This window comes from Oncorhynchus kisutch, unplaced genomic scaffold, assembly GCF_002021735.2.
Source record: "Oncorhynchus kisutch isolate 150728-3 unplaced genomic scaffold, Okis_V2 scaffold3885, whole genome shotgun sequence".
In the NCBI taxonomy this organism is placed as follows: Eukaryota; Metazoa; Chordata; class Actinopteri; order Salmoniformes; family Salmonidae; genus Oncorhynchus; species Oncorhynchus kisutch.
In genome coordinates this window covers 1-15327 of record NW_022265830.1, presented here as the reverse complement: position 1 = coordinate 15327, position 15327 = coordinate 1, and the positions used below count along the sequence as shown (strand labels likewise).

Genomic DNA, 15327 nt, shown 5'->3' with positions numbered 1-15327 from the left:
ACCTTTATTTAACCAGGTAGAGAGGTGAGAACACCTTTATTTACCAGGTAGGAGAGGTGAGAACACCTTTATTTAACCAGGTAGGAGGGGTGAGAACACCTTTATTTAACCAGGTAGGAGAGGTGAGAACACTTTATTTAACCAGGTAGAGGGTAGAGAACACCTTTATTTAACTAGGTAGGAGAGGTGAGAACACCTTTATTTAACCAGGTAGGAGAGGTGAGAACACCTTTATTTACAGGTAGGAGAGGTTGAGAACACCTTTATTTAACCAGGTAGGAGGGTTGAGAACACCTTTATTTAAACCAGGTAGGAGAGGTGAGAACACCTTTATTTAACCAGGTAGGAGAGGTGAGAACACCTTTATTTAACCAGGTAGGAGAGGTGAGAACACCTTTATTTAACCAGGTAGGAGAGGTGAGAACACCTTTATTTAACCAGGTAGGAGAGGTGAGAACACCTTTATTTAACCAGGTAGGAGGGTAGAGAACACCTTTATTTAACCAGGTAGGAGAGGTGAGAACACCTTTATTTAACCAGGTAGGAGAGGTGAGAACACCTTTATTTAACCAGGTAGGAGAGGTGAGAACACCTTTATTTAACCAGGTAGGAGGGGTGAGAACACCTTTATTTAACCAGGTAGGAGAGGTGAGAACACCTTTATTTAACCAGGTAGGAGAGGTGAGAACACCTTTATTTAACCAGGTAGGAGAGGTGAGAACACCTTTATTTAACCAGGTAGGAGAGGTGAGAACACCTTTATTTAACCAGGTAGGAGAGGTGAGAACACCTTTATTTAACCAGGTAGGAGGGTGAGAACACCTTTATTTAACCAGGTAGGAGGGTGAGAACACCTTTATTTAACCAGGTAGGAGAGGTGAGAACACCTTTATTTAACCAGGTAGGAGGGTAGAGAACACCTTTATTTAACCAGGTAGGAGAGGTGAGAACACCTTTATTTAACCAGGTAGGGGGGTGGAACACTTATTTAACCAGGTAGGAGAGGTGAGAAACACCTTTATTTAACCAGGTAGGAGAGGTGAGAACACCTTATTTAACCAGGTAGGAGAGGTGAGAACACCATTTATTTAACCAGGTAGTGAGAGTGAGAAACACCATTATCTTTAACCAGGTAGGACAGAGGGTAGAGAACACCTTTATTTAACCAGGTAGGAGAGGTGAGAACACCTTTATTTAACCAGGTAGGGAGGGTAGAGAACACCTTTATTTAACCAGGTAGGAGGGTGAGAACACCTTTATTTAACCAGGTAGGAGATGGTAGAGAACACCTTTATTTAACCAGGTAGGAGGGTAGAGAACACCTTTATTTAACCAGGTAGGAGGGTAGAGAACACCTTTATTTAACCAGGTAGGAGGGTAGAGAACACCTTTATTTAACCAGGTAGGAGGGTAGAGAACACCTTTAATTTAACCAGGTAGGAGGGTAGAGAACACCTTTATTAACCAGGTAGGAGAGGTGGAACAACCTTTATTTAACCCAGGTAGGAGGGTAGAGAACACCTTTATTTAACCAGGTAGGTGAGGTAGAGAACACCTTTATTTAACCAGAAGGAGAGGTGAGAACACCTTTATTAACCAGGGGTAGGAGGTGTAGAGAACACCTTTATTTAACCAGGTAGGAGGGTAGAGAACACCTTTATTTAACCAGGTAGAGAGGTGAGCAACACCTTTATTTAACCAGGTAGGATGGTAGAGAACACCTTTATTCAACCAGGTAGGAGAGGTGAGAACACCTTTATTTAACCAGGTAGGAGGGTGAGAACACCTTTATTTAACCAGGTAGGAGAGGTGAGAACACCTTTATTTAACCAGGTAGGAGGGTGAGAACACCTTTATTTAACCAGGTAGAGGTGAGAACACCTTTATTTAACCAGGTAGGAGAGGTGAGAACACCTTTATTTAACCAGGTAGGAGAGGTTGAGAAAACCTTTATTTAACCAGGTAGGAGGGTGAGAACACCTTTATTTAACCAGGTAGGAGAGGTGAGAACACCTTTATTTAACCAGGTAGGAGAGGTGAGAACACCTTTATTTAACCAGGTAGGAGAGGTGAGAACACCTTTATTTAACCAGGTAGGAGAGGTGAGAACAACTTTTATTTAACCAGGTAGGAGGGTAGAGAACACCTTTATTTAACCAGGTAGGAGGGTAGAGAACACCTTTATTTAACCAGGTAGGAGAGGTGAGAACACCTTTATTAACCAGGTAGGAGGGCTTGAGAACACCTTTATTTAACCAGGTAGGAGAGGTAGAGAACACCTTTATTTAACCAGGTAGGAGAGGTGAGAACACCTTTATTTAACCAGGTAGGAGGGTAGAGAACACCTTTATTTAACCAGGTAGGAGAGGTGAGAACACCTTTATTTAACCAGGTAGGAGAGTTGAGAACACCATTATTTAACCAGGTAGGAGAGGTAGAGAACACCTTTATTTAACCAGGTAGGAGGGAATAGGTGAGAACACCTTTATTTAACCAGGTAGGAGGGTAGAGAACACCTTTATTTAACCAGGTAGGAGAGGTGAGAACACCTTTATTTAACCAGGTAGGAGAGTTGAGAACACCCTTATTTAACCAGGTAGAGGGTAGAGAACCCTTTATTTAACCAGGTAGGAGAGGTGAGGAACACCTTTATTTAACCAGGTAGGAAGGGTAGAGAACACCTTTATTTAACCAGGTAGGAGGGTTGAGAACACCTTTATTTAACCAGGTAGGAGAGGTGAGAACACCTTTATTTAACCAGGTAGGAGGGTAGAGAACACCTTATTTAACCAGGTAGGAGGGTAGAGAACACCTTTATTTAACCAGGTAGGAGGGTAGAGAACACCTTTATTTAACCAGGTAGGAGGGTTAGAGAACACCTTTATTTAACCAGGTAGGAGGTAGAGAACACATTTATTTAACCAGGTAGGGGGTAGAGAACACCTTTATTTAATCAGGTAGGAGGGTGGACACCCCTTTATTTAACCGGTAGGAGGGTAGAGAACACCTTTATTTAACCAGATAGGAGAGGTGAGAACACCTTTATTTAACCAGGTAGGAGGGTAGAGAAACACCTTTATTTAACCAGGTAGGAGGGTAGAGAACACCTTTATTTAACCAGGTAGGAGAGGTGAGAACACCTTTATTTAACCCAGGTAGGAGGGTAGAGAACACCTTTATTTAACCAGGTAGGAGAGGTGAGAACACCTTTATTTAACCAGGTAGGAGGGGTGAGAAAACCTTTATTTAACCAGGTAGGAGAGGTGAGAACACCTTTATTTAACCAGGTAGGAGGGTAGAGAACACCTTTATTTACCAGGTAGGAAGAGGTGAGAACACCTTTATTTAACCAGGTAGGAGGGTGAGAACACCTTTATTTAACCAGGTAGGAGAGGTGAGAACACCTTTATTTAACCAGGTAGGAGAGGTGAGAACACCTTTATTTAACCAGGTAGGAGGGGTGAGAACACCTTTATTTAACCAGGTAGGAGAGGTGAGAACACCTTTATTTAACCAGGTAGGAGGGTAGAGAACACCTTTATTTAACTAGGTAGGAGAGGTGAGAACACCTTTATTTAACCAGGTAGGAGAGGTGAGAACACCTTTATTTACCAGGTAGGAGAGGTGAGGAACACCTTTATTTAACCAGGTAGGAGGGTTGAGAACACCTTTATTTAACCAGGTAGGAGAGGTGAGAACACCTTTATTTAACCAGGTAGGAGAGGTGAGAACACCTTTATTTAACCAGGTAGGAGAGGTGAGAACACCTTTATTTAACCAGGTAGGAGAGGTGAGAACACCTTTATTTAACCAGGTAGGAGAGGTGAGAAGACCTTTATTTAACCAGGTAGGAGGGTAGAGAACACCTTTATTTAACCAGGTAGGAGAGGTGAGAACACCTTTTATTTAACCAGGTAGGAGAGGTGAGAACACCTTTATTTACCAGGTAGGAGAGGTGAGAACACCTTTATTTAACCAGGTAGGAGGGTGAGAACACCTTTATTTAACCAGGTAGGAGAGGTGAGAACACCTTTATTTAACCAGGTAGGAGAGGTGAGAACACCTTTATTTAACCAGTAGGAGAGGTGAGAACACCTTTATTTAACCAGGTAGGAGAGGTGAGAACACCTTTCTTTAACCAGGTAGGAGAGGTGAGAACACCTTTATTTAACCAGGTAGGAGGGTAGAGAACACCTTTATTTAACCAGGTAGGAGGGTAGAGAACACCTTTATTTAACCAGGTAGGAGAGGTGAGAACACCTTTATTTAACCAGGTAGGAGGGTAGAGAACACCTTATTTAACCAGGTAGGAGAGGTGAGAACACCTTTATTTAACCAGGTAGGAGGGGTGAGAACACCTTTATTTAACCAGGTAGGAGAGGTGAGAACACCTTATTTAACCAGGTAGGAGGGTAGAGAACACCTTTATTTAACCAGGTAGGAGAGTTGAGAACACCATTATTTAACCAGGTAGGAGGGTAGAGAACACCTTTATTTAACCAGGTAGGAGAGGTGAGAACACCTTTATTTAACCAGGTAGGAGGGTAGAGAACACCTTTATTTAACCAGGTAGGAGGGTTGAGAACACCTTTATTTAACCAGGTAGGAGAGGTGAGAACACCTTTATTTAACCAGGTAGGAGGGTAGAGAACACCTTTATTTAACCAGGTAGGAGAGGTGAGAACACCTTTATTTAACCAGGTAGGAGGGTGAGAACACCTTTATTTAACCAGGTAGGAGAGGTGAGAACACCTTTATTTAACCAGGTAGGAGGGTAGAGAACACCTTTATTTAACCAGGTAGGAGAGTTGAGAACACCATTATTTAACCAGGTAGGAGGGTAGAGAAACACCTTTATTTAACCAGGTAGGAGAGGTGAGAACACCTTTATTTAACCAGGTAGGAGGGTAGAGAACACCTTTATTTAACCAGGTAGGAGGGTTGAGAACACCTTTATTTAACCAGGTAGGAGAGGTGAGAACACCTTTATTTAACCAGGTAGGAGGGTAGAGAACACCTTTATTTAACCAGGTAGGAGGGTAGAGAACACCTTTATTAACCAGGTAGGAGGGTAGAGAACACCTTTATTTAACCAGGTAGGAGGGTAGAGAACACCTTTATTTAACCAGGTAGGAGGGTAGAGAACACCTTTATTTAACCAGGTAGGAGAGGTGGAACACCTTTATTTAACCAGGTAGGAGGGTAGAGAACACCTTTATTTAACCAGGTAGGAGGGTAGAGAACACCTTTATTTAACCAGATAGGAGAGGTGAGAAACACCTTTATTTAACCAGGTAGGAGGGTAGAGAACACCTTTATTTAACCAGGTAGGAGGGTAGAGAACACCTTTATTTAACCAGGTAGGAGAGGTGAGAACACCTTTATTTAACCAGGTAGGATGGTAGAGAACACCTTTATTCAACCAGGTAGGAGAGGTGAGAACACCTTTATTTAACCAGGTAGGAGGGGTGAGAACACCTTTATTTAACCAGGTAGGAGAGGTGAGAACACCTTTATTTAACCAGGTAGGAGGGTAGAGAACACCTTTATTTAACCAGGTAGGAGAGGTGAGAACACCTTTATTTAACCAGGTAGGAGAGGTGAGAACACCTTTATTTACCAGGTAGGAGAGGTGAGAAAACCTTTATTTAACCAGGTAGGAGGGTTGAGAACACCTTTATTTAACCAGGTAGGAGAGGTGAGAACACCTTTATTTAACCAGGTGGGAGAGGTGAGAACACCTTTATTTAACCAGGTAGGAGAGGTGAGAACACCTTTATTTAACCAGGTAGGAGAGGTGAGAACAACTTTATTTAACCAGGTAGGAGGGTAGAGAACACCTTTATTTAACCAGGTAGGAGGGTAGAGAACACCTTTATTTAACCAGGTAGGAGAGGTGAGAACACCTTTATTTAACCAGGTAGGAGGGTTGAGAACACCTTTATTTAACCAGGTAGGAGGGTAGAGAACACCTTTATTTAACCAGGTAGGAGAGGTGAGAACACCTTTATTTAACCAGGTAGGAGGGTAGAGAACACCTTTATTTAACCAGGTAGGAGAGGTGAGAACACCTTTATTTAACCAGGTAGGAGAGTTGAGAACACCATTATTTAACCAGGTAGGAGAGGTGAGAACACCTTTATTTAACCAGGTAGGAGGGTAGAGAACACCTTTATTTAACCAGGTAGGAGAGGTGAGAACACCTTTATTTAACCAGGTAGGAGAGTTGAGAACACCATTATTTAACCAGGTAGGAGAGGTGAGAACACCTTTATTTAACCAGGTAGGAGAGGTGAGAACACCTTTATTTAACCAGGTAGGAGAGGTGAGAACACCTTTATTTAACCAGGTAGGAGGGTAGAGAACACCTTTATTTAACCAGGTAGGAGAGGTGAGAACACCTTTATTCAACCAGGTAGGAGGGTTGATAACACCTTTATTTAACCAGGTAGGAGAGGTGAGAACACCTTTATTTAACCAGGTAGGAGAGGTGAGAACACCTTTATTTAACCAGGTAGGAGGGTAGAGAACACCTTTATTTAACCAGGTAGGAGAGGTGAGAACACCTTTATTTAACCAGGTAGGAGAGTTGAGAACACCATTATTTAACCAGGTAGGAGAGGTGAGAACACCTTTATTTAACCAGGTAGGAGAGTTGAGAACACCATTATTTAACCAGGTAGGAGAGGTGAGAACACCTTTATTTAACCAGGTAGGACGGTTGAGAACACCTTTATTTAACCAGGTAGGAGAGTTGAGAACAAGTTGTCATTTACAACTGCGACCCTGACCAAGATAAAGCAAAGCAGTACGACACAAACAACAACACAGAGTTACACATGGAGTAAACAAAACGTACAGTCAATAATACAATAGAAAAGTCTATGTACAGTGTGTGCAAATGAGGTGAGATAAGGGAGGTGAAGGCCATAAATAGGCCATAGTGGCAAAGTAAATATAATATAGCAATTTAAACACTGGAATGGTCGAATGAGAGAGCCTACCAGCTCTTTACAATGTAGGACGAGTCTCCAACCAGGAGCCAAGAGGTAGCTGATGTGTGGGATGGAGTGGTAGCAGCTCTTTATGATGTAGGACGAGTCTCCAACCAGGAGCCAAGAGGTAGCTAATGTGTGGGATGGAGTGGTAGCAGCTCTTTACGATGTAGGACGAGTCTCCAACCAGGAGCCAAGAGGTAGCTGATGTGTGGGATGGAGTGGTAGCAGCTCTTTACGATGTAGGACGAGTCTCCAACCAGGAGCCAAGAGGTAGCTGATGTGTGGGATGGAGTGGTAGCAGCTCTTTACGATGTAGGACGAGTCTCCAACCAGGAGCCAAGAGGTAGCTGATGTGTGGGATGGAGTGGTAGCAGCTCTTTACGATGTAGGACGAGTCTCCAACCAGGAGCCAAGAGGTAGCTGATGTGTGGGATGGAGTGGTAGCAGCTCTTTACGATGTAGGACGAGTCTCCAACCAGGAGCCAAGAGGTAGCTGATGTGTGGGATGGAGTGGTAGCAGCTCTTTACGATGTAGGACGAGTCTTCAACCAGGAGCCAAGAGGTAGCTGATGTGTGGGTTGGAGTGGTAGCAGCTCTTTATGATGTAGGACGAGTCTCCAACCAGGAGCCAAGAGGTAGCTAATGTGTATTAACATATTGTTCTATTCAATTAATTATTATTATTATTAATCTCATGTTATTTGTTTGTTCTCTGATTATGATCATAATCACAGCCCTGTAGGATACATCCACCTTGTTATGACCCATCAATAAGGCTATTACAATAACACACACACACACACACACACGGGGCTCCTGTGTGCTTCTCAGTGCTAGAGGCGTCACTACAGACCCTCGTTCGATTCCAGGCTGTATCACAACCGGCCGGGATAGGGTTTGGCCAGGGTAGACCGTAATTGTAAAATAAGAATTTGTTCTTATTAACTGACTTGCCTAGTTAAATAAAGGTTATACGCAACACACAAGCGCGAGAGTCACTCGGGATCTCATTAACTACCGGGCTCGAGGCACGAGTTCTGTTTCGTTCATTGATCCGCGTCTCTTTTAAAAACTCCTTTCTTGCCTGGTATTCTCACTCACACACACCCGGTCCCGGTCGATCCTATCCCACACTATGTAGACAGGTTCAGAATCAAGAGAGCGCGTTTCTGAGAAGACGTGGCGTGAACCGGTTTAGTGTTTATTTCTCTCTCTCGGTTATGGACTACATTTGAGAGCGAGAGGAGAGGGAGAAAAGAAAGCTGAACCGAGAAAACAAATGTCTAGGCTACTCTACAACAACATCATGGACTCTGTTCTCCTCTCAGTCGTTACGCTGGTAGTTGTTTTCGCCTCCTCTTCCTACTCTCTTTCCTCCTCCGACGTCGTTCCCTCTCCTTCCTTCATTCTACAGTTTACCGACTGTGTCCAGAGCCGCGGGAGAGACGGGTTCTACCAAGGGGCTGTGGACGTGACGGAGTCCGGTGTGGTGTGTATGAGGTGGAGCGAGGTAGCGGGGTTTGAGGAGCGCTATCCGGGTAGAGGGCTGGGGGATCATAACCGCTGTCGGAACCCGGACAACAGGATCAGACCCTGGTGCTTCTTCAGGAACAGCCGCGGCAGAACGGACTGGGGCTACTGCGACTGTAAACAAGGTAGAGGAAGGGAGAGAGGTGTGTGTGTGTGTGTGTGTGTGTGTGTGTGTGTGTGTGTGGCAACAGCGGGCATGTCTCAGCAGATGGAAGCATCTCATTAGTATTGAGGTATGTGTTTGGTTGGTGGCTAGACTAAGAAACGTTGTTATGTTAAAATGTACCAGGATCGACAAGCTGTCAGGTAATAGGGGGAGACTCTACCAAGATCGACAAGCTGTCAGGTAATAGGGGGAGACTCTACCAAGATAGACAGGCTGTCAGTCATTAGGGGGAGACTCTACCAAGATCGACAAGCTGCCAGACATGCTGTCAGTCATTAAGGGGGAGACTCTACCAAGATCGACAAGCTGCCAGGTAATAGGGGGAGACTCTGCCAAGATCGACAAGCTGGCAGGTAATAGGGGGAGACTCTACCAAGATCGACAAGCTGTCAGGTAATAGGGGGAGACTCTACCAAGATCGACAAGCTGCCAGACAAGCTGTCAGTCATTAGGGGGAGACTCTACCAAGATAGACACGCTGTCAGTCAATAGGGGGTGACTCTACCAAGACAGACAAGCTGTCAGTCATTAGGGGGAGACTCTACTAAGATAGACAAGCTGGCAGTCATTAGGAGGAGACTCTACCAAGACAGACAAGCTGTCAGTCATTAGGGGGAGACTCTACCAAGATAGACAAGCTGCCAGGCATTAGGGGGGTGACTCTACCAAGACAGACAAGCTGTCAGTCATTAGGGGGAGACTCTACCAAGACAGACAGGCTGTCAGTCATTAGGGGGAGACTCTACCAAGATAGACAAGCTGTCAGTCATTAGGGGGAGACTCTACCAAGATAGACAAGCTGTCAGTCATTAGGGAGGAGACTCTACCAAGATAGACAAGCTGTCAGTCATTAGGGGGAAACTCTACCAAGATAGACAGGCTGTCAGTCATTAGGGGGAGACTCTACCAAGATAGACAAGCTGTCAGTCATTAGGGGGAGACTCTACCAAGATAGACAAGCTGTCAGTCATTAGGGGGAGACTCTACTAAGATAGACAAGCTGGCAGTCATTAGGAGGAGACTCTACCAAGACAGACAAGCTGTCAGTCATTAGGGGGAGACTCTACCAAGATCGACAAGCTGTCAGGTAATAGGGGGAGACTCTTCCAAGATCGACAAGCTGTCAGGTAATAGGGGGAGACTCTACCAAGATCGACAAGCTGCCAGACAAGCTGTCAGTCATTAGGGGGAGACTCTACCAAGATAGACACGCTGTCAGTCAATAGGGGGAGACTCTACCAAGACAGACAAGCTGTCAGTCATTAGGGGGAGACTCTACCAAGACAGACAGGCTGCCAGTCATTAGGGGGAGACTCTACCAACATAGACAAGCTGTCAGTCATTAGGGGGAGACTCTACCAAGACAGACAAGCTGTCAGTCATTAGGGAGGAGACTCTACCAAGATAGACACGCTGTCAGTCATTAGGGGAGACTCTACCAAGATAGACAGGCTGTCAGTCATTAGGGGGAGACTCTACCAATATAGACATGCTGTCAGTCATTAGGGGGAGACTCTACCAAGACAGACAAGCTGTCAGTCATTAGGAGGAGACTCTACCAAGACAGACAAGCTGTCAGTCATTAGGGGGAGACTCTACCAAGACAGACAAGCTGTCAGTCATTAGGGGGAGACTCTACCAAGATAGACAGGCTGCCAGTCATTAGGGGGAGACTCTACCAACATAGACAAGCTGTCAGTCATTAGGGGGAGACTCTACCAAGACAGACAAGCTGTCAGTCATTAGGGAGGAGACTCTACCAAGATAGACAAGCTGTCAGTCATTAGGGGGAGACTCTACCAACATAGACAAGCTGTCAGTCATTAGGGGAGACTCTACAAGATAGACAAGCTGTCAGTCATTAGGGGGGGACTCTACCAAGATAGACAAGCTGTCAGTCATTAGGAGGAGACTCTACCAAGACAGACAAGCTGTCAGTCATTAGGGGAGACTCTACCAAGATAGACACGCTGTCAGTCATTAGGGGAGACTCTACCAAGATAGACAGGCTGTCAGTCATTAGGGGGAGACTCTACCAATATAGACATGCTGTCAGTCATTAGGGGGAGACTCTACCAAGACAGACAAGCTGTCAGTCATTAGGAGGAGACTCTACCAAGACAGACAAGCTGTCAGTCATTAGGGGGAGACTCTACCAAGACAGACAAGCTGTCAGTCATTAGGGGGAGACTCTACCAAGATAGACAGGCTGCCAGTCATTAGGGGAGACTCTACCAACATAGACAAGCTGTCAGTCATTAGGGGGAGACTCTACCAAGACAGACAAGCTGTCAGTCATTAGGGAGGAGACTCTACCAAGATAGACAAGCTGTCAGTCATTAGGGGGAGACTCTACCAACATAGACAAGCTGTCAGTCATTAGGGGGAGACTCTACCAAGATAGACAAGCTGTCAGTCATTAGGGGGAGACTCTACCAAGATAGACAAGCTGTCAGTCATTAGGAGGAGACTCTACCAAGACAGACAAGCTGTCAGTCATTAGGGGGAGACTCTACCAAGATAGACACGCTGTCAGTCATTAGGGGAGACTCTACCAAGATAGACAGGCTGTCAGTCATTAGGGGGAGACTCTACCAATATAGACATGCTGTCAGTCATTAGGGGGAGACTCTACCAAGACAGACAAGCTGTCAGTCATTAGGAGGAGACTCTACCAAGACAGACAAGCTGTCAGTCATTAGGGGGGAGACTCTACCAAGACAGACAAGCTGTCAGTCATTAGGGGGAGACTCTACCAAGACAGACAAGCTGTCAGTCATTAGAGGGAGACTCTACCAAGACAGACAAGCTGTCAGGCATTAGGGGGAGACTCTACCAAGATAGACATGCTGTGGGATTTAGTAGTGCTGTACCGGACGTTCTCTGCAGGGACTGACTAATGTTCTGACGATGTTCTGTGTCTCTCTCTCTCTCTCTCTCTCTCGCTCTGTGTCTCTCGCTCTGTGTCTCTCGCTCTGTCTCTCACTCTGTCTCTCTCTCGCTCTTGTCTCTAACTCTCTTGCTCTGTGTCCTCTCTCTCTCACTCTGTCTCTCTCTCTCTCTCGCTCTGTGTCTCTCTCTCTCGCTCTGTGTCTCTCTCTCTCTCTCGCTCTGTGTTGTCTCTCTCTCTCTCTCGCTCTGTGTCTCTCTCACTCTGTCTCTCTCTCTCTCTCGCTCTGTGTCTCTCTCTCTCTCTCTCTGTGCTCTCCTCTCCCTCGCTCTGTGTTCTCTCTCTCCTCGCTCTGTGTCTCTCTCTCGCTCTGTGTCCCTCTCTCTTCTCACTCTGTTTCTCTCTCTCTCTCTCTCTCGCTCTGTCACTCTGCTATGTCACTCTTGCTCTGTCACTCTCGCTCTCTTTCCTCTCTTCCTCAGTGGAAATGATCTAAACGGTGTAGGGTGTGTGTGTCTCGTCCAGGGTCAGTGCGCCTGCAGGGCGGCCGCTCTAAGCTGGATGGCAGGGTGAGGTGTATCTACAGGGGTCTGGGGGTCTGTCTGTGTGATGACTGGGGAGACCAGGACGCTACAGTGGTCTGCAGACAGCTGGGACAGGGGTGAGTCAACCACATGCGCGGGCACAACACACACACACACACGCACACTCACATATGCAGTCTCACAAACGCAACAAGAAAGAGGGTAGTGAAAAACGAAAGGAGCGGAGTGGTTATCCTAGAAAAGAAGGAGGGGAGTGGTTATCCTAGAAAAGAAAGGAGGGGAGTGGTTATTCTAGAAAAAGAAAGGAGGGGAGTGGTTATCCTAGAAAAGAAAGGAGGGGAGTGGTTATCCTAGAAAAATAAGGAGGGGAGTGGTTATCTTAGAAAAAGAAAGGAGGGGAGTGGTTATCCTAGAAAAAGAAAGGAGGGGAGTGGTTATCCTAGAAAAAGAAAGGAGGAGAGTGGTTATCCTAGAAAAGAAAGGAGGGGAGTGGTTATCCTAGAAAAATAAATGGGGGGAGTGGTTATCCTAGAAAAAGGAAGGAGGGGAGTGGTTATCCTAGAAAAATAAAGGAGGGGAGTGGTTATCCTAGAAAAAGGAGGGGAGTGGTTATCCTAGAAAAAGAAAGGAGGGGAGCGGTTATCCTAGAAAAAGAAAGGAGGGGAGTGGTTATCCTAGAAAAAGAAAGGAGGGCAGTGGTTATCCTAGAAAAAGAAAGGAGGGGAGTGGTTATCCTAGAAAAATAAGGAGGGGAGCGGTTATCCTAGAAAAATAAAGGAGGGGAGTGGTTATCCTAGAAAAAGAAAGGAGGGGAGTGGTTATCCTAGAAAAAGGAGGGGAGTGGTTATCCTAGAAAAAGAAAGGAGGGGAGTGGTTATCCTAGAAAAAGGAGGGGAGCGGTTATCCTAGATAAAGGAGGGGAGCGGTTATCCTAGAAAAAGAAAGGAGGGGAGTGGTTATCCTAGAAAAAGGAGGGGAGCGGTTATCCTAGAAAAAGGAAGGAGGGGAGCGGTTATCCTAGAAAAAGAAAGGAGGGGAGCGGTTATCCTAGAAAAAGAAAGGAGGGGAGTGGTTATCCTAGAAAAAGAAAGGAGGGGAGTGGTTATCCTAGAAAAAGGAGGGGAGTGGTATTCCTAGAAAAAGAAAGGAGGGGAGTGGTTATCCTAGAAAAAGAAAGGAGGGGAGTGGTTATCCTAGAAAAAGAAAGGAGGGGAGTGGTTATCCTAGATAAAGGAGGGGAGTGGTTATCCTAGAAAAAGAAAGGAGGAGAGTGGTTATCCTAGAAAATGAAAGGAGGGGAGTGGTTATCCTAGAAAAAGAAAGGAGGGGAGTGGTTATCCTAGAAAACGAAAGGAGGGGAGTGGTTATCCTAGATAAAGGAGGGGAGTGGTAATCCTAGAAAATAAGGAGGGGAGTGGTTATCCTAGAAAAAGAAAGGAGGGGAGTGGTTTTCCTAGAAAAATAAAGGAGGGGAGTGGTTATCCTAGAAAAAGGAGGGGAGTGGTTATCCTATAAAAAAAAAGGAGGGGAGCGGTTATCCTAGAAAAAGAAAGGAGGGGAGTGTTATCCTAGAAAAAGAAAGGAGGGGAGCGGTTATCCTAGAAAAAGAAAGGAGGGGAGTGGTTATCCTAGAAAATAAGGAGGGGAGCGGTTATCCTAGAAAAATAAGGAGGGGAGTGGTTATCCTAGAAAAAGAAAGGAGGGGAGTGGTTATCCTAGAAAAAGGAGGGGAGTGGTTATCCTAGAAAATAAAGGAGGGGAGTGGTTATCCTAGAAAAGGAGGGGGGAGCGGTTATCCTAGATAAAGGAGGGAGCGGTTATCCTAGAAAAAGAAAGGAGGGGAGTGGTTATCCTAGAAAAAGGAGGGGAGTGGTTATCCTAGATAAAGAAAGGAGGGGAGCGTTATCCTAGAAAAAGAAAGGAGGGGAGTGGTTATCCTAGAAAAAGAAAGGAGGGGAGCGGTTATCCTAGAAAAAGAAAGGAGGGGAGTGGTTATCCTAGAAAAAGAAAGGAGGGGAGCGGTTATCCTAGAAAAAGAAAGGAGGGGAGTGGTTATCCTAGAAAAAGAAAGGAGGGGAGTGGTTATCCTAGAAAAAGGAGGGGAGCGGTTATCCTAGAAAAAGAAAGGAGGGGAGTGGTTATCCTAGAAAAAGAAAGGAGGGGAGTGGTTATCCTAGAAAAAGAAAGGAGGGGAGTGGTTATCCTAGATAAAGGAGGAGAGTGGTTATCCTAGATAAAGGAGGGGAATGGTTATCCTGGATAAAGGAGGGGAATGGTTATCCTAGATAAAGGAGGGGAGTGGTTATCCTAGAAAAAGAAAGGAGGGGAGTGGTTATCCTAGAAAAAAGGAGGGGATGGGTATCCTAGAAAAAGAAAGGAGGGGAGTGGTTATCCTAGAAAAGGACAGGAGGGGAGTGGTTATCCTAGAAAAAGAAAGGAGGGGAGCGGTTATCCTAGAAAAAGAAAGGAGGGGAGTGGTTATCCTAGAAAAAGAGGAGGGGAGTGTTTATCCTAGAAAAAGAAAGGAGGGGAGTGGTTATCCTAGATAAAGGAGGGGGATCTGTTATCCTAGATAAGGAGGGGAGCGGTTATCCTAGATAAAGGAGGGTAGTGGTTATCCTAGATAAAGGAGGGGAGTGGTTATCCTAGATAAAGGAGGGGAGTGGTTATCCTAGAAAAAGAAAGGAGGGAGCGGTTATCCTAGAAAAAGAAAGGAGGGGAGCGGTTATCCTAGAAAAAGAAAGGAGGGGAGCGGTTATCCTAGATAAAGGAGGGGAGTGGTTATCCTAGAAAAAGAAAGGAGGGGAGCGTTTATCCTAGATAAGGGGCTAAGAGGCGACAACTACTAAATGTCTCTTCAATATACCTTATCTCTATCTTATCTCTTATTTATATCTCTTCAACAGTAGTGGATCTGGACCAGATGATGTAGCAGTCTCTAGACAGGACAGGTTATGTACAGGTCTCTAGACAGGACAGGTGATGTAGCAGGTGATGTAGCAGGTCTCTAGACAGACAGATGATGTAGCAGGTCTCTAGACAAGACAGATGATGTAGCAGGTCTCTAGACAGGACAGATGTTGTAACAGGTCTCTAGACAGGACAGATATGTAGCTGGTCTCTAGACAGGACAGATGATGTTGCACGTCTCTAGACAGGACAGTGAGGTAGCAGGTCTCTAGACAGGACAGATTATGT

General features: G+C 45.3%; 1 protein-coding gene across 1 annotated transcript; it reads left to right on the top strand.

Moving 5' to 3' along the window:
* Positions 1 to 8054: 8054 nt before the first annotated feature.
* On the top strand, positions 8055 to 12245 carry LOC116372072 (neurotrypsin-like; the record flags this gene model as incomplete). Its single annotated transcript, XM_031821151.1, has 2 exons — positions 8055 to 8653; positions 12110 to 12245. Coding segments are annotated over exons 1-2 (512 nt in total), but the record flags the coding sequence as incomplete, so codon positions are not given.
* Between the last annotated feature and the right edge of the window lie 3082 nt (positions 12246 to 15327).